Source organism: Alosa alosa, chromosome 13 (genome assembly GCF_017589495.1).
Source record: "Alosa alosa isolate M-15738 ecotype Scorff River chromosome 13, AALO_Geno_1.1, whole genome shotgun sequence".
Lineage (NCBI taxonomy): Eukaryota > Metazoa > Chordata > Actinopteri > Clupeiformes > Clupeidae > Alosa > Alosa alosa.
Window position 1 is genome coordinate 28405167 of NC_063201.1, and position 20217 is coordinate 28425383.

Genomic DNA, 20217 nt, shown 5'->3' on the forward strand with positions numbered 1-20217 from the left:
AACACTACGGGCCGGGTACAACCCTGTGTCTCACTGACTTGTTGAGAAGCGTTAAACCGACGCGTTGTCGTCTACAAGTACTGTCCACTAGATGGAGACTCTAAAGTTAAATTTGGGCAGAGTGGACAATGGACATATGGACTGCTTTGGTTGTTTGTGTCTAATAGAAGACAATTGACACAGAAATTCACAAAGCATTATTCACAAGTTCCCCTGCATTATTACGGGGAGGACGTGTTCCAAAGAAACTTTTTTCGATGTAGACGAGGAATTATAAGATATGGTCTAAACTAAGCCTCTTCGATCTTGCACACAATGCAATGCATGTTATTATATTGCTGAGGCCCTTCCTTGTGCGCAGTGGCGATAAGGAATAAAACAGCCCAGCTCAATAACTTGGCAGCTTAACAATGCAAAACTTCCTCATTGTGTTTACTATGGACATTTTCACATCAGTTAATGGTTTTCATTCAAACTGGTAAGACAAGCTCAACAGGACAGTTAACCACCACCACGATGGCTACTGTATGCTACTCCACTCCTGGTAGAGACAAAAAAATTCAGCCGGAGACCTAAATGCATACACGGAACATGTACATTTGGATGAGCTGACGAGGGCAGATGAAGCGAAGCGACACGAGAGACCTGACGTCCAGACGCCCAGGCTAAACCACGGTGACCTGGCACCTCCTCCTCCCTAATCATCACAACTCACCACCACACCTCGCTCGCATCCGGGCAGTGACTAACCTGTACACGCCCACTAGCCTTGACCTCGGCAACTGGCCACACTTGTGAAAGGGAGAGCGCTTCTAGCCTAGACTCCCTTGGGCAACTGAAGATGTCTGGAAGTTGAAAAGTTGGTTTCAAACTTACCCAGGGAGAATGTAGTGTAGACTTCAGCAAAGTCATCTCCTTGACTGAAAAGAAAGTGCCACATAATTGGAAGGGAAAATGGCGAATTCGACAGATGGATTGTTTTCGCAGAACACACTCGACAATATCTCACAAACGGAACCGCTTCGGGCAATACGGGAGAATGCTTACGGGGTAAAGAGGAACATCTTGCATATAACAATTGTGAACAGAATGAGTGCTAACTTAATTTTAGCATTTATTATGCAGATAGCCTGATCTACATTTTTAAGACAAGTATATTTATTGAATTAATGTAATTAGGCAATATGCAAAGGTAACTTATGTAGTCAGATAAATGCAAAAGTGAAACAAGTGAATTATAAAGCGACAATTCTGTGCAGTCATGAATTGATGGATGACTGACAGATAATTGCATTAGTTAATAATTCATGCATGTCCACTTGGAAATATGAATATAAGTTTGTTTCATATAGGCTAATATTATCTTAAAAGGTGTCGGTTTTGACAGTGAGTTTAGCCTACCTTGTAATTGATATTCTTCTACTTCAAAAAATTAATGATAACAGTGTTGACAACATTAGCCATAATCATAATAAACCCTCATTGGTTTTCATGTAAACCACAAGCTTCAGCTGTCTGCCAGTGTGAAGGGCGAAATAGCACCCAGTCATTCCACTGAGAGTATATATTCACTTCCGTTTCAAGCCTTGCACATCTATCATTTATTTGTATCCATTCATCCTGCAAGACTGTCCAAACATAGCACTTTTTTGTCTGAGAAACAATGTTCTACTTTTCAATTCAACTGTTCCCCTTGCATTCCTGCAGTTATCCTTTATCCCAGACTGACATCAGAAGTCAAGTTTTTGTGCTGCTCTGAACATCTGTTTGATCACCAGAAATCTCTGATTCATTGGCAGCTCTGACTGAAGTGTCTCAGTAGGTACTCACTGAGTAAGTGGCAGTGGATAAAAGTGGCTCTGCATGTGATGTATATTCAGTAGATATGCCTGTGAACCTGGGATTCAGGAACATAGCCCTGTTGTGTAGCGCTTAGTAGTAGAGTGTGTGTGTGTGTGTGTGTGGGGGGTAATGTGTGCTCACTCCTAATGGCACTACGATGGAGCTGTCCTTCTCTCTGCCGTTGCCACGAGCACTGTGCAGTGTGCACAGTGTTGCCTACAAACAGCCGCTGTGGTACTTGTGAATTCTGCCCACGTGTTGCATTTACATTTTTCAGTCTGGAGCTTGTAGATGAGTCTTGCTGTAGTACTATGCATGCTGAGTGGCATTTTATCAGCTGATTCATAAACAAACAAAACCACCAGCATTTCTTTTCTGGGGAGAGTTATTGCTGTTGGGACATCTTGAGATGTGATTGGCTGTGGTTATTGCTGTTGGGACATCTTGAGATGTGATTGGCTGTGTGTTGTATAGTCTCCCTTATTGTAGACAAACTGACAAGCACACAAAGACACATACATTCTCTCAGTTGCTATCTTCCCCTCTCTCTCTCTCTCTCTCTCTCATACTCACACACACACACACACACAAACAAACACACACACACACACACACACAAACACACACAAACACAGTCACAGATTTGTCCTGGTCTTTGTGTCTGCACAATTTCTTGAGGCACATTTAGCTTCTCATGTACAAACAATAACACAAGAGAACTGACCCACGGGGCCTCCCACTGTAGGGGTCGTAGGGCTGGGCAGGAGAAAGAATGGCATCACTGTCCCTCTTAAACAGCCTCTCAGCTCTCACCAGACCGCTCCATACACCCCCCCATCTTTCGTCAGACCTTAGCCGCCCCTGGGCGCAAATCGCCCCACCCCGGAGCACAAATCATCTTTGTCCCCCCAGCACAAAGGGCCAGCCTGTCTGTCCGGCACCCTGCGCTGCGTCTCTGCTGGGCACTGGCGAAAGAGCCGCGGTCTCGCTACCTCTGCCTCCGCCTCAGCCCCTTCTGCGGCATCTATCTCTCACTGTCTGCGCCCGCGTGGACAACGTCTGGCGTGCCGTATGTATGTAACGTTAGCTCAGAGTCAGGCAGCAAGGCAGGGCATGAGGGTGACTCATCCACAGCAGCGGAGGTGAAGTCATAGCTGGGACGACTAGGCATGACAAGGGAGGAGGGGTGGGTAGGGGGATTCTGGTCATGGCATCATTGCTCGTTACTGATATTGCGGTCAGTGAAGTGAACTTAACTTTAAGTCTTTACTGTCAGTTGATGGAAAAAAAGAATATTGTATGTTGACGAGGAGAATGGCATTATATATGAATGTTGGACATCATTAGTATATCATTGGTATGGGGAAAAGTGTGCTGGGGTATGTAGTAACAGTCTCCCCTGTTTTTTCAGTCTCTCTTGTTTCATGCAGAGAACGATGCAACAATCTAGTTACCTTTGAAATAAATCTTCAGAGGTATCAAGGTCATTGAAGGTCTGTTTAGTAAACCAAAGAAAGAGCGGAGATTAATGGCCAGTTTGACTGTTTGACCTGATGCTCAAGCTTCATGGATAATCTGATCACATTTGCACCTGATTTATTTCTGTTGTCCTCCAGAGCTCCAGAGCTCACCTGCAAAGAGAAGCACTCTAGTTCAGGAGTGATCGAAATGTCTTCTTTTTCACCAGCGTTTGCTGTTTTTTGTTTTTTTTTCCCTCCTCTCCTGCCTTTGTTTTCGTTTCAGAGGACAGTCGAGTGCTCATATCTAGCTTGTTCTGACTGTGTGTGTGCGTGTGTGTGTGTGCACCAAGCACACAGCCTTTTTACAGGTGCTTCCTGGGAACCACAGCTGAAGACACCTCTCAGCATGGAGGTATCCTTGTGTCTGATTCACACATTATAATATCAACCTGTTGCGCTTTCACAGCACACACACACAGCAACATTAGCAAGCTGGCTGAGCTAAAACACAACACACAGCAAATGTTCCAATATGTCAAATCAAGTCAATTTATTTATATAGCACATTTTACGCAACAGGGTTGACCCAAAGTGCTTTACAAATGATTACATATGAATAATAGCAAAATACCAAATCATAATACAATACAGAATACAAAATACACATGCCTCTCACATGGCTAATCAGTGCTTTTGGAAAGAGAGAAGGGCCGTGCTAACAGATATGATGGCATATGGCATTTCAAGACAACACTGTCACTGTTGTGAGAGAGTGGAGCCCACCAGCATTGTGTAACGCCCATTGCTGTTTGTTTGGACTAACAGAGACCCTTTTATTTCCTGCAACAAGCATATGGTGGATGTATTTTGTTTAGGATGTTACTCAATTGCTGCTTATTTGGAGCCAGAAGAGGCCATTTGCACTGAAGCAATGTGTTACAGGATTAGTCCACTGGTGAAAAGGGATGCATTTTAATGTGATTAACATTTCATACAGATGTGGCGACCACAAGCAATGAATGATGGACATTATTATGCTTCGGTGTCAGGTTTGCAATCAAAGAGAGGGCACAATTTTTTCTTAAAGCTTACTATAAATGAGCTCAGTACAACATTTCTGTGAGATCTGTGTTAAGACACCATTTCATTCTGTGAAAGTGCTATGGCTTGTTCGAATTTGCAAAATGTTTCCTTGAGATAAACCTTCCTGACTGAGCATCAAATTGAATATGATCCTGTAGCTCATCTGTTAGAGCAGTACGTTGCTAACAACACCAACATCCTGGATATGATTTCTAGTTTCTTTGGATAAAAACTTCTGGTAATTACAAAGTTATAGATGTATTTATAATGTGTCTGTTATAGCAAAGATCCTTGATTAGTTTCTTCCACTTCAACCCTCTCTGGTTATAGTATCACACTGGTCCATCCGGTTGCTCCTCTGAGTGCTTATCCAGCAGGGTAATGTTTGCCAAGTGGGCCAGTGTGGAGTGGCCACTCCCAGTCTGTGATCCTGTTTTCTGCACACCCTCTTCCTGGAACAGGAAAGCTAGTCCTGTCCGCTGCCAACAGCAGCACAGAAACCTGTCCAGAAGACTGGCTCTGTTTGAAGAGACATGATGGCAGTTTATTTTAGCTGCAGTCCCAGAGCCTAGAAACAATGCCAATGCTTTTACAGCTGAGTTTGTACCTGGATGGACAGGAGAAGCTACTGCTGCTTGTGTAGGTTGTTTAGGAGTTTAGCAAGTGGTAAACAGCAGTAAACAAATGAGTAGAAGTCTGCCCTGTGAGTTGAGTGAATATTTTGACCCTCAGGTCAGCGATTTGGCCTGGGCTGAGACTTCACTGTAGCAGCTCATTTGTGTGTAGCAGACAGAGTGCGTTGATTTTGTGCTCTTGGGTGATGTGTGGTATGCCATGCGGTGCATGTATAACCCCACGCATATTGGATTATATACACATGAGTACACACACACACACACTCACACACACAACAACAACAACAATGAATTCACAATCTCACTGAGCGATAGGCATAGAGACTCTTTCTCTCTCTATAATTTCCTCTCCCTTGCTCTACCTATTTATGTTTTTTCTCCCCTCACCTCACCCAGTAAGGTCACAGCATCACCATCTATTGCCAGTATAAGTATCTATGGCAGGCTGCTCGCTCTCCAGGGCCCAGGGACTTCTGGGATTGTTGATTAGAAGGCCGATGGCTCCCAGGTGACTCCTGTCACAGCCATCCATTTGTTGTGTTTACTGCAGGGGCGGGTCGTTCCACCTGTTCCGTGTCCATAGAATGAAGACTTGGCCAAAAGACACATGATGCCCTTTATATCCTCAGTCAGATTTTGAGATTAGCTGTGCATTGACCCGTGGCGGCATCAGAGGCGCTGTGCAGTAGATTGGATTTGATGCACGGCGTATGGTGTCATTTGTCCGTGCTTCGCTCTGAATTGATTACTGAAATGGCAGGTCGTCAGGCTTGGCTCTTTGTTTGTTTTACTCCAGCTGTAACGCTCATCTTGTCGGGAGGGCGATTGTTTATTCTGCCATTATGGTGGAGAAAAGCATCAAAGCGATGCTTTGGCACATTTAAAAGGGCTCTGCACTGCCCGTGGGAAGTGTGACAAATGCTTCCTTGAAACCAAAAGGTCCACATGAACCATAAGTGTGGCATAAATAGACTTTTATGGTTTGCTAGGTGCCATTTGTCCATTCCCTGAGAGATATGGTCTTAAATGGCCATGATGAGATGTGTAAACATCACAGTCATTTTTATGTGCCAATGGGCAATGCCTGTTGTCTTGAATTTGTGTCGCTCTCATGTGCTGTGATAACACACAGTATACAGTCTTTTAGTGATGGGACTTGACACATATTGTAATAGGATATGCTAAGGATGTGTGTGTATATCATGGTGTATTTGTGTGGCAGTTTGTACTATAATCAGTGCTTAATGTCACTTCTCTCTCTTGTAGACTATAAACAACTGCAGTCTTGGATAGTTGGGGTTTCTATTTGTGTGAAACTGTGTGCATTGTACACAAGGTGTATTTTAGATATATAGATAGATAGATAGATACTTTATTGATCCCCAAGGGAAATTCCAGGGGAAATTTTGGACATGTGTATGTGTGTGTGTCGTGTAGACATACTCAAATGTGCTGCTTGGACTAGCAGCATGTGCTCTTTGTGCTATCGACTGATAAGTAATTACTGCTGTGCTGTTTATGTTTGGCAGTGGGCAAGCAATAAGCATCTAAGAAGCAATAAATAGAAAGCATGTACAGTAGTGACAGCATGTTTATCCAAAACTGTGAAATTGTGGTGATTTCGAGGTTAATAAAATCCACTACAAATAATGCAGAAAATCTATGATTTTGCAAATGACAAAATGCAGGGAATCCTTTAGTGTACATGAATTTATGAAATCACAAGATCACAGGGACTGAATAATCTAAGAATAAACACAAATGCATCACTATGACACTGCTGTTAGTCATGGTGTGTGTATTCTTAGATGATATGTTTCACTCGGTACACTCTCCTAGTCTATTTTGAGGGAACTCTGTTTGGCACTCCACAACATGCTGCCAATTTCCGCCATATTTTTATTTTTATGGCTGGGCAATTAACCAAAAATGTACTGAAACCAACATTTAGAATACTTTCCTCAATGCATGCGTACATTCATGAACTGTCCCCTTAAAAAAAACACTACTTTGTGTTCAGTTTCATGCCTCCGTCCTGTCTTACTAACACTAGTCTGAGTTCACTTAAAGCTGGTGGCATGAATGACGCAAAGCTAAGCCAACAAGCCTGGGTCTGAGCAGATTATACTGTAACACAGTTTCTGTTATTTTTGCTATTTACTCCACCTGATCTGATGACTGTCTAGGGAGTGTAAAAAATATAATTGATTTGATGTCATGTCACCCAGCCCTAAGCGGAGAACATGTCCCAGTAGAGAAGGTAATGGTGAGCAGGTGCCAGGCCGCCAGTAAGAACCAGGGCTCTGGTTACGGTGGGAGTTAGAACCAGGGCTCCGGTTATGGTGGGAGTTAGAACCAGGGCTCTGGTTACGGTGGGAGTTAGAACCAGGGCTCTGGTTACGGTGGGAGTTAGAACCAGGGCTCCGGTTATGGTGGGAGTTAGAACCAGGGCTCTGGTTACGGTGGGAGTTAGAACCAGGGCTCTGATTACGGTGGGAGTTTGTTGATTCTCCTGTTTGCTTTAATGGGAGGTTCTGGGATGAGTTGGGCAGCTGCTTCTTCTCTCCAGACCTCTTCACCGCTCCCCCCGTATCCGTAATTCCTCCACATATCCGTTCCCTCATAGCTTCTTTCATTCCCATGTATGAATTCACCCACCCATCTTGCCTATGAATTGGCCAAATTGGATTTGCTGCAGGCAGGAGGTTAGGGTAGGGGTGGGGTGAGGGGGATCGGGAGTCTAGAAGCGCTTTGAAACAGCTGGTTTCTCAAATTATCTCATTTACGCTTCATCAATTATGTTGCAATTATGGCTGCTGGAAACCTCTTGATAGTTCCTCCACGTTTCCTGGGGCGCTAAGCTGGCAATAGCAATAGAACCGTGCTAATGCTGCTGTTAATGTTGGTGTATCTCGCTCACATGCCGTGTTACCAAGGCTGTATCAGTGGCTCATTACATGTGGTGAATGAATGAGTCATTCAAATGTGTGTGTAGGCATGTGCATGCATTTATTTTAGTTGTGTGTATGTATATGTATGCATACTTTGTATGTGTGTGTGTGTGTGTGTGAACCACATGAGATGTATAAGTTATAAGTACAGGATGTTGTGTTGAATCACCCAACATGCTACAAAACCTTCCCAAGAGCTAATGGAGCCCTCTGTCAGAACTGACAGCTTGCATCTCTCTGTGCCACTTCCTCAGGGACCTGCTCAGACTGACAGACAGCATATGAGCAACAGTAGCTCGGCTGCTGCTCTGGGTTGCACTCTCATAGGAGATAATGAGGGAGACATGAGAGAGAGAGAGAGAGAGAGAGAGAGAGAGAGAGAGAGAGAGAGAGAGAGAGAGATGGGAGAGATGGAGCGTCTGGAGTGTCTTCAGTTGACTAATCACTGCCTCTCCTTGTACTCACTGTGCCTCTCCTTTATAGACATACACCCAAGGAATCATCATTGCAATATGTGGAAACTTTCTGATCAGCATATCTTTAAATATCCAGGTATGATTTGGAATGCCAGTGTCTTCACTAGTGATGTTAATGGTAGTATGTATGATTATTGATTGATGGATAAGTATGATTCCTGTATACAACCATGCCATTTAATTTGGTGTTGTGTGTTTGTTTGTGTTTGCAGAAGTACACCCATGTGCGGCAGTCCCAGCGGGGCTCCAGTCAGCCCTACTATAAGAGTGCGCTGTGGTGGCTGGGCATCTCCCTCATGGGCCTGGGGGAGCTGGGCAACTTTGCAGCCTATGGCTTCGCCCCGGCCTCTCTCATCGCACCCCTGGGCTGCGTCTCTGTTATAGGTAAACAGCGCTCCCTCACCGCCACGCCTCTGGCTAATGCTCAATGCCTGGATACACACGGACCAATCGAAGATCTGCCTAATGTTATGAGCAGCCAATCACACAGCAGAGATTAAATTTGACCCTATCCCATTCCCCCCACTTTCACCACTGTCATGCCTGGACATCCTGTGTTAATACCTCAACCAATAAGGATCGTGGATGAGGTTGTTTCCAACCAATGGCACAGCAGAATTCCAGCCCAGCTCCGTCCCATCTTAACCAGCAGGTGTTCTGAGCCAACCGAGTGATGGCAGGTTAAATACTGCTGCAGGTTTGCACGTCACCTGTGACTCCTGTTGGTAGTGACATTGTTGAGTCACCTGTATTAATGAGGCCTATTATTAGACCTCAGCTGGGCCTGGTGCCTCTGGCGGCTTGCCATCCACAGATGTGCTTTTTAAAGTCATCAACCCTGGGGAATTAAACCATTAGTCACCAGAAAGCCATTTGTGGTGAAGGCTAATTAATGACGCGAGAGAATTTAGCCTGCTAGGCTAATGTTGTAATGTCTGAGTCAAGCTCATTCTCAGATGCTGTTTTGCCTAATAGTTGGTGGTAAAGAATTAAATTGATCTAGAGAGAAGCTGAGTCTGTGATGAGTCTGGCCCTGATCTGATGTGGAGTTGCCGGATCCACTGGACCCAACCCAAACCCAAGCCAGATCCTTTCTATATCCACACCCTGTCTAAAGCTGAGTATACATAGGGCAGTTTTTTGAGCAATGCAGTGTTACTGACCGACGTTGTTTGGCACTGATATTTGGCAACAAGGTTTACATCAACAAACTTAAATCAATCAGAACATCAAGAACATCATGCTGGGATTACCGGGCAGCACTGCTTAAAGATCTGCGTCTTGTATTGTGTGCTTAAGAGATGTGTGAAAGTGCTCCTGGATCCTGCTGTGACTGACACCCAGCTGAGTTGGGTGTGTGTGTGTGTGTGTCCCAGCACCCTGCAGCGGCTCTTCTTAAAGACCAGAGCTGTCTCCCTTCATGAATAAGGGACTGATGCAACATAGAGGAGGCTCTGAGCGAGAGTGAGCAGAAGAGGGGTTGACATCACACACATACACACACACACTCTCTCTCTCACACACACACACACACTCACACACACACACTTTGCGCTGACAGAGTAGCACCCCGGGAGACCCTGGAGCAAAGAACAGCTGCTCTTATCCTGCTGAAACCAGAAAGCCATTCAGCGAGAGAGAGTGCGACACCCTCCCCTGCCGCCACCACCATCAAACACGACTTCCAGCTTTCTCCCATCGTCTGCTGCATTGGCCCTGGCGTGGTTGGATCCCCCCCGATGGCAGGCAGGCCTGCTGGTGATAGAGGAGGGCACATTAGGGCCTAATCATATTCTTGTCATGGAGCTGTCTGCTGCTGCACCTGCGTTGCTCCGCAGCCGACACCTCTGAGCCACGTACAGAGAGCAATTACTCGCATCTCTCGCACAAAGGGTGGAGGCGAGACCCATCAGCTCAGACGTGTGTGTGTGTGTGTGTGTGTGTGTGTGTGTGTGTGTATGTGTCTCTGTGTGTGTGTGTGTGTGTGTGTTTCTGTGTGTGTGAGTGTGTGTGTGTGTGTGTGTGCGTGCTTGTGTCTGTGTGTGTGTGTGTGTGTGTGTGTGTGTGTGTGCGTGCGTGTGTCTGTGTGTGTGTGTTTGTGTGTCTGTGTGTTTCTGTGTGTGTGTGTGTGTGTGTGCATGTGTGTGTGTATGTGTGAGTGTGTGCGTGTGTGTGTGGTATGTGTGTGTGAGAGTGAGTGAGTGAGTGTGTTTTCCTTATTTCCACTTGCCCGTTAGTAATTGAACGCTGTGCTTACTGACTGCCTTTGCATTGTGTCTCCAGCATAGTCATGGCATGACATGGCTCCGTGTAGGCGAAGCAAAGATAAGACGTCAGACATTTTGCTTACATCCGAAAGGCCACTGCATTCAGCTGGAGACAAAAGACTGCACAGAAAAGAAAGACAGTTTTATATAAGGGGAGCCACAGATTTGACTCAGAGTTTGTGTTGTTGTGTGACTTCAACTCTGTTCAGTGTCGACTGTCTGGTGTCACCTGGAACAGAGAGCTGAGTGTTGGCTGAACAGACACTATGAAGCGTTCACAGCACGTGACTGGTGTCTGTCTGTCACACTGCGATCTGTTATCTGCTCACTGCTCATTTTCCTCATTGATGAGTGCGTCCACGTCAGCCCTAATGGAAATAAAAAAAACAGAGAACCAAAAGACACTGAAATGTAAGGGGTTGCAAAACAATACATAGAACAACAGCTTGTGTGTTGTGAGTGAGCTGAGCTGACATTACCAGGCACTACAAGAATGGTTGGTCTGGTTTGTGTGATTCCCACACAGCCATATGTACTGTCTCTCCAACACACATAACCCATGAGAGTGACAGGCTAGAGAGCCACATGGAGTGGCCTTGGCTGATGGATGTAGCGCGTTAGCGCTCGCGCTGGCTGAAGTCCCTTCTGACCCTCCTGTAGCTCCAGTGACCCCGCTATTAACAACCTTCCCACTGCCGTACTGCAAGTGACGTTGCCATGGTTACCCTCTCCGAACCTCCTTGTTCCGAGGGGGTTGGAAAAAAGAAAAGTGAGAAACATCGTTGTTCTGTGCCTGTGTGCCAAACGAGCCGGGTGAATAATTAATGACGAGTTTGTCCTAGCGTAACTGGTCCTAATGCACTGATGATCATTACTGGCGGCTACATGCGAATGGTGGCTGTGGAACAGTGCACTGTCACGGCTTTCTCCTGCGTGTTCACTCCAACAAGTGTCTCATCAGCTTTGCCAGTCTTTAAGCCATGGTGAGCCCCTCACCCAGACTGTGTGCTCTGTTCCTGCTGTCTTTTGTAGCCACTGAGATGAACTGTATCACCAGTCTGCCCTGGCATGTGGTCGTGCAGGTTGTTATGTGTGTGGAGAGTGTGCTCCAGGGGCCTATTGCACAAAACTAGGATAAGGGATTAAGCCGGGATACACAAAAGTGGGATAAGGGGCAGCAGGATATGTTATGGTATAAATCACCATGGCGATTTATTCTGTGGAGCTAGCCTGCTCCAGACCAGGCTAAATTCCAGGATCTATTTAATCTCATCCCTTATCTCAGTCAGCAGTCACCACAAACGGAAACCAATAGTTATTCCACTGCCCACTACACATTGGTATCACATATACCTAGACCCACTGTCATTATTTAAACGTTTGTGATCATTAATTAACTTTTACGTACTCGCCATTCCCGACCTGTCATGTGACGCCTAACCATTTCACGCGTGGTGGTCGCGGAACTAGTTGCAATATTCTCCTTAACAGAGGTGTTGCTGTTTGTTGCTGTTGTGAGAAGGCTATCTACCTACTTCACACCGTAGAAGAAGCAATGAAGCCGCTCTTGTTGCCATGGTGAATCTGTGATCGGTGGTGGGGTCTATTTGAGGGAGCCGTGAGCGCACACTTATCCAGGATAGGTTTCACCTGGCTTGATGAATCCGTGTCTGCTCATCTTGGCTTGCTCGTTGTGCAACCAATTAAGCCTGTACGTTCTTGTTTTGGATTCATTGAGCGCAGCTCAGTAACTTATCCCGGATGTCTTAATTCTGCTTTTGTGCAACAGGCCCCAGTTGGTAACAGTTGATAGTTGTTTGTGTGTGGACAATCTCATTTCCTCTGTACACTACCCCCCCATGTCTCCTGGTGGTTTTAATCCACTTCATCGCCCCCTCCTCTACTGTGACCAATCCCAGTTAATGTGAATAAGATTGTTTTTATAGGAATTTTATATTTTAATATGAAGTTGATTTGATCGAGACTGTTTATGTCAACAGTTTGAGCAGCTCTTTTATGGCACTAACAGCTCTCGCAGGTCTCGTTTGAGGGTGCTTTGGAGAGATTGTATCTCGTTTGGTTTGATTTTTAAAATGAGCATTCTGTCCCCTACTGTGCACATTTTGTGTAGCCTCCCAGCATCCATCATAGATCAGCACAGTGTGCACACAGAAGTCCCAGTATGCCTCTCATATCTCAAGAAGTTTTTAACTCCATTGTTTGTTCAGTTATATGATATAAAAAAAAAAAAACAGTTTGGAACCTGTTTTGACATATAAAAACCCTATATCCCATATGGCAGTGACAAATGCCCTCCCATTCACTGCGTTTTTACTTAACAGATTCCCCCCATTCGAGTGGGTTTGTTGCCAAAAGCGGTGCGGTTGGATGAAATGGAAACTGTCACCTCCTGAACCACAATCCATTTTCCCATTAGAAAAGCAGCTCTGCCTCTCACTTGAGCCTGCCAAGTGTAACAGATATTACATGGCTCCCTGGTGGTGATGGCTGGTGTTATTTGGCTCCAGTGGAGTGTCTCATCCATGCCTCTTCTCTCCTCCCCTCTTTCTGCCCCTCCACAGCCAGTGCCATTATCTCCGTGGTTTTCCTCAAAGAGAGTCTGCGCGCCTCCGACCTGCTCGGTAAGATCGTGTTGGAGCGGCATGCCCGAGTTGTGCTATTGCTTTCTCTAAGGTTACACAGTTTCTACCTGGTCTTACCTCCATGTTATTTTTTTTTTATTGTGGATGGGAGACAGAGAGAGGGGGGCTCTGATGAAGCTTACTGGAAGGCTGTGTTCAGGTCATTGAATAAATGTTGTTTTCATGTCAAAATCAATAACACTCATACAATAATGACCTCAAAAGACATTCTTGTTCTAAAGAAATTGTTGGTAATGATATTTTTACACTTTAGTCATTAGTCATTTAGAAGACAGCAAGGATGATCTCATTCAATAAACAATAAATCTCTTTCATGCTTCTGGCAGCCATAAACCACAAAGGAAATAAAATTTTAACATACTTGTGTCTGCGTTAGAGTTGGCTTTTATTGTCCAATAAAAACAAATAAACTCCCGTGGTGTGTCTGGCTAATGGCACGCTCTTTGTGTTGACTGCAGGGGGAGCTCTTGCAATCACTGGGACGTACCTCCTGGTGACCTTCGCCCCCCACTTCGCCCCTCATGTCACTGCAAACATGGTGGAGAGGAGCCTGATGAGCTGGGAGTTCCTCACCTACATTGTGAGTGTGTGACCAATGACTGGATGGTATGGATGGATGTCCTTCTGCAGCAGACACACACGTGGGAGTTCTCCCCCAAAGCAGCATTACAGCTCTCATTATCCCTGTGGAGAGAATAACAAAACATTTATATTCAAGTCAGTAATGAAAAGGTTTCTCTCATTCAGTGTTCTAGAGGGCATGAGGGAAGGGGAGAGAGCCTGAGCCACCGGTTGCCCCTGGAGCTGACACTGTGTAGCCTACTGGTCGCTCATGGCTCTTTAATTCTGCCTCAGATTAGTAATTATTTATTCACTTGGATGGACAGCAATGCATCATTGTGCCGTGATATTCTGAAGAAATTAAGTCAAACTTGGACGGCCATATTGGCAAAATTTGTCTGTTGTGTGCAATAAATAAAACAAAAAATCATCTAGAACTGACCATATTTGGTTGAATCCAAATCCATTTTTAGTTCCTTCTGGTGGCTGTACTTTTGACTGAGCATAGGCTACGCTGTCCATAATTATTTTACAGTCAGATGCACAACATTTTACATTGTCATTATAGACTGTATAGGCAGTCTGAACAGAAATACATTTTCATTACTAAGTGTACTCCCTGAGTGGTGAAACCATGACTCGGTGTTTTGTTAGTTTTTTAGTGTACCGTTGTGGCACAGGAACACAATTAGCATACTCCTCTTCCCAAATCCTACCACCAGAGTGAGGAGCATGTTAAATCCCCACCTTCTGCGTCACGCCCGTAGCATCATGGTGTTACTCACCCTGCTTCTGAGATCGAGTTGAGCAGCTAAGTCGAGGTGAGTGTGAAATTACCATCGTGTGAAAGTCTCCCAAGACCTCCTCCAGCAGGTGTGATCATACCTGGAGGTGTGAAACGTACAGTAGGCCACTGAAACTAATGGCAGCGCAAATGAAACACCTCTTCTGTGTGTGGCTTCAGTGTGTGTATTTGTGGCATCAAAAGACAGGGCCTACGCTGAAAGCACATCAATAATTAAAAAAACCCACTTAAACTGGAGAAGTGAAGAACGGAACGTGTGGAGGTATTTAATGACGGCATGCCCTTGCATCCTCGATGCGGCTCAGCTCAGAAGAACGTTTCAGAGAGATAGCTCTCCTCTGCTGTGTGCGTCATCGCCGAATTCCCCCAGTTCTGATTGCTGATGAACTCGCCTGGCGACCGGAGGCCAGGCTCATTAATAATGCCAGCTCTCCAACATTTCATTCGTCTTGCTCTCGTCCGCCAGGGTAATTTGTTTCAATTAGACCACCACGCTGAGTACTGCTACACCACTGATTAGACACTCAACGCCTACAGCAGCAGTACTAGGAGGAGTCCCTGTATCCTATCTAAACACCAGGGCGGTCTGAACAATTCTTTCTACACAGACCCTACACAGAGTCAGTTGCCTGGTGTATCTCTGTGTATTTCATTGTGTTCATAGTGGTTCCATTGGAGTGCAATGTTAAGGGAAGGGGTTGCCTTTCAGCACAATTGTCACATAAACCAAGATCCATGACATACATGCTGATCAGTGGGACATCATGTCTTGTGCTTCAGAGACTATTTCCACTCTTGTGCTCCAGAGACTCCACTCTATTAATTTCATTAAACTGCATGTACAGTGGAGCATTTGTTGTGTGGTGTTTGTGTGACGTTAATCGCACTCGGTCTCTCTTTGTCAGTTTGTGGAGGTGATTGCGTTCTGCATCCTGCTGTACCTCTACAAGTGCAGGAAAATGAAGCACATTGTGGTCATCATGTTGCTCGTCGCCCTGCTTGGTAAGGACCAACGTTTACACACAACTCTGAGGATGCCCTCAGTTGATCATCACAAACCCAAATCATCTCCCTCACTGCATCTGTGTGTGTGTGTGTGTGTGTGTGTATGTGGTTACAGCATCTGTAACGGTCATCTCAGTCAAAGCCGTGTCTGGCATGATCACAGAGTCCATTCAGGGGAACCATCTCCAGTTCACCTACCCCATCTTCTACGTCATGTTCATCCTCATGGTGGCCTCCTGTGCTTTCCAGATCAAGTGAGTCGCGCCATAGCAATCACCATAGCCAATCACCATAGCCAATCACCATAGCAATCATCATAGCCAATCATCATAGCCAATCACCATAGCCAAACACCAGAGCCAATCGCCACAGCCAAACACCGTAGCTAAACACCAGAGCCAGTCACCATAGCCAAACACTTTAGCCAATCACCATAGCCAATCACCGCTCGGTGTCCAGGAACAGTGGACTTCTTTGAGCATCTTCTGGCTGAAATGCTAAAACAACTCCGCTCCTGGCATGTCTACCATCTTCCTGGGAACAGGCATTAGGTCATTATTGAGCGATCAGTAAAGATAATGTCTCTTGCTCTGGGCAAGCATTACACCAGAGAGAACAGAGGCAGAGTTTGATCATCTAAAATCGTACAGTGACGAATTGTTACCCACTACACTCGCTGATCCATATCCAACACCAGTCCAGCAGGTGGGTCAATAAACGGTCTTAATAACTGAGTCTACAGTTCAGCTGTGTAATGATGTTGGATTACCTCAGCACAGTAGTGAACAGGTGAAAGGTTAGGTACTCTAGCTAACTGTGTTATCTTTTGGGAAATTATATGATATGTGGCTGTAATTACATATAATTACATTATTATGTAGCTTTACCACTTCCGCCTCACAGGTTTCTCAATCAAGCCATGAAAATGTTTGATGCCACAGAAGTTGTGCCCATCAACTATGTTTTCTTCACGGCCAGTGCAATAGTTGCAGGTACCCTTTTTCTTAGTTCTTCATTGATGTATCTAGTTACTCATCCTGGTCATGCTTCCTGTTTTCCTGCTGCCAAAACGTGTCATGAAATGAGACCTTAAGATAGGCAGAGGGCTATGGCCCCCAGTCCTGCAGAGGGTTTATGTGGAAAAACCCTTGACCCTTGGACACATTTAGAAGTATAAATAGTGTTCAGAAACATGCCACATCATATAGACCAAGTTTAGAAACGTGAAGCAGCATATAACAGGTATTTTCTTTGCTCCCTTTCTTCCCTCCTCTACAGTACTTCTCCTATCACACTCTGGCTAGTACTTATAATGTCTGCACTCTTATCCTCTAATAATAGTATTGACAGACGCAGTGGTAATTCCTAGCTGAGGTCTCCTCTGCACTGCAGCTTGAATGTGATTCTCTTGCTGTAAGTCGCTTGGGATAAAAATGTTTGCTAAGTGAATACATTTAAATGTAAGCTGTGTGTAGACATCTGCAGCAGCACATAACTGAAGGAGTATTGAGATGTGTGTGTGTGTGTGGATGTGTGCAGAGGCATATAGAGGGGATAAGTGAAGCTGACCTGTATGACACACCTCTCTCACCAGTGCTCTGATCTGGCCTTGCTATTTGCAGGTATCTTATTCTATCAGGAATTCTTTGGCTTGTCTCCAGTCAACATCCTCATGTTTGTTCTTGGGTATGTATGGAATGCAACGCATGGTGATACTGGGGGTTACCGTAGCCTACTGCTGTTGTGTAACCATTTTGTCTCTTACTTTTCTATATTTCTTTTCTTTTCTCAGATGTCTACTTTCTTTCATTGGAGTGTTCCTGATTGCTCGAACCAGACCTAAAATCAAGACTGACCGTGTGTTCATTAGTATGGGTCAAATCCCAGGTGAGTCATTATAAAATGTTTCAGGATTTTATAAACTGTACAAAAATGTTGTTTTTGTGTTGTGCTGCTGGCACTTTAGTTGTATAATTATAAATCTACTTAATGACAGACTCTGTCAGTTGCTCTCATTACCATGGCAACTACACCACCCAGCCAATTCCTTGTGTTTATCATAAGATGCATCTTTGGTGAAATTAAGTACACTCAGAGAATATCTAATAGGACGGGCTCTGACTTGTGAACTCTGGGAAAACATGTTCTCTGTGGTTACATTATTATTATACTGATCATTTTAATATCAGTGTGTGGGTCAAAGTGCATTATTTCCAATGAGAAGAAATGTCCTCCGATGATATATGTAGGCTACATATGGTTCTGCAGCAGTCATCTTTATTCTATTCTATTCTTTATTTCATTCTTCTTTAATACTCTGTGGTTATTATTGCAAAGAATTAGGAGATTCCTTCAGCAATGTTCTTGTATTCCCTTTGTTTTTTTTTTTAATCAAATCCCAGGCAATGCTATATTACCTAGAACACCTAGTTTGCCCTCAGTTACATTACACTACACTACTTAGTTAAGGCCACACAATATGTCTGTTACCATGGCGCCAGCGCCACTCTACACAGCTGCTGATGCTGTAATGGGTTTGGGGAGACCCAGGCCAGAGGTGTTCTGATGTCAACTACCGTGTGCCGCTGGCCTTGTGATGACTGACTCCTCTCCGTCTCTCTCTCTCGGTAGGGAAGAGGTGCACTGAGAAAGTCCAGCCAGAGACCAAGAGCAGCTCATACGGATCCCTGGCGTCCAAGCTGATGTGCAACAGAGGAGTGCACACTGAGGAGTCCTAGAGTGGTACCACTGGGGCTACAGCATGGCTATACTGTACAGAGAGAGAGAGAGAGAGAGAGAGAGAGAGAGAGAGAGAGAGAGAGAGAGAGAGAGAGAGAGAGACAATGTGTAATGACTGAAAGAAGAGAGAGTGTGTAAAGACAGCAAGATGGAGGATGGGTCAGGACTAGCCCTGATAGAGTACGCTGACTTGAAAGTGATGTGTGCGTGCTGCTCAACCCTAAGACACTGACTGGTGTTTGCCTTTAACACAATAACTTCACTCTCAGAGCTCTGCAAGCAATGAAAAAGGGAAATATTCATGAGAAAATAATATTATTTTGTTGTCATGGCGATATTAACTTCTCTACTGAAATTTAATAAAAAATGTTATTATGCCATGATGTGTTGCTGGTGGATGTCTCCCTGGTGGATGTCTCCAAAAGTTAACTAACTAGTGCCACCTAGTGGAGAAATTATTCACATGCATCATATTTACACAGAAAATTAAATTCACATTTTGTCTTTGAGGTGTTTATATTACTGAAGTTGAGGTGGACCTGATGCCAAGTTGTGCCATTCTTGGAAGGCTCCAAACTAGTGAAATTTACAGTGAGATCAGGACATAAAAGCCGTGACCTTAACCACAGCGGTGACGTTCTCAGTCCAACTCGCCGCTCCTTCGTCTTCATGAAAGGAGCGTTGAATCACTCCTGCTGCCGGCAAGGAAATTCCATTTTCCACCAGCGCCACCAGCGATGGCAGGACACACACACGCATCAAGTATCCCTTCAGAGCTCATTAATGGAGCTGACATCAACGACAGCATCACATGGCAACTAAACAAACAGTGACAAACACATGCATAAGTCTCATACCGGGGCGCCTGTGTGGACTCTGAGATGGCATGGCAATAGCAACCTGGCATCACGTAAGCCATCAAACAACCAGATGACAGAACAGTTAAAGGACCACACACAGAAGCCGAAGCTGCTGACCATATGGGGATTAGAGATGGTCAGAGCTGAGGCTCAAAGAAAGAACCGCGTCATGATCAAGTGATCTCATCTTGGAGATCATCAGTCATACCAATAGCAATCAATGTCTCGAGTCAGTCACTAATCTCTTGAAGTGTCACTGACTTTCTGAAACCAGCACTGATAAATAAAAATATATAGTTTTTATGCTAGATAAAAAATATTGGCCACAACAAAACTGCTATCACTCATTAGCTTGTTTTCTGAATGCTGTGAGAACGATGGCCAAAGCAAGAAGGAAAAATAAATTAATCACTTTTCCAATCCAACTCATCAACTTCGTACACATTTGAGGATTAGACTTTTGTCATATTTCATGTCATTCTTTTTATTTTACCAGTGCAGGCTGAAAGGGATGTTCCAGTCAAAATGCTGAGGTGGTTTGAGAGAGGTGGATTTTATTGACATCAAAAGGAAACAAGCGACAGGAGCATGAATACCACCACTGAAGCAGGAAATGAGAGATCTGGTGCCGAGACCAACATAACACATTCATCAAAGTAAAACCGTTACACCATGTAAAAACTAATTATTTATAATCCAACTGAATAAAACATCTGACCCAGATGCAGGTCCCGTAGGTGAGAAAGGTCTCAGTGCCCACAGGGCATTTCAACCAAACCTAAAACTCAAATGGCACCTGTCCCAAACTCCAGGCACTGAATGCATTTAGGGAAAAAAAAGTGTTCATGAGATAATGGTACATGTCATAAT

At 44.7% G+C, this 20217-nt stretch overlaps 1 protein-coding gene across 3 annotated transcripts; it reads left to right on the forward strand.

The window, feature by feature from the left end:
• Positions 1-720: 720 nt before the first annotated feature.
• LOC125306452 (NIPA-like protein 2) lies at positions 721-18867 on the forward strand. Of its 3 annotated transcripts, none has more exons than XM_048261840.1 (12): positions 2456-2915; positions 3671-3714; positions 8455-8523; positions 8660-8831; positions 13297-13356; positions 13836-13957; positions 15649-15745; positions 15864-16002; positions 16652-16740; positions 17371-17434; positions 17541-17635; positions 18380-18867. In XM_048261840.1, exons 1-12 carry the CDS (start codon positions 2615-2617, stop codon positions 18484-18486), a joined length of 1359 nt encoding a protein of 452 aa, XP_048117797.1. In that variant the 5' UTR covers positions 2456-2614; the 3' UTR covers positions 18487-18867. The 3 variants fall into 3 exon arrangements, with proteins under 3 accessions (XP_048117798.1, XP_048117797.1, XP_048117799.1); XM_048261842.1 differs by having other exon boundaries at positions 2456-2911; XM_048261841.1 differs by lacking the exons at positions 2456-2915; positions 3671-3714 and adding an exon at positions 721-1050.
• The last annotated feature ends 1350 nt before the right edge of the window (positions 18868-20217 follow it).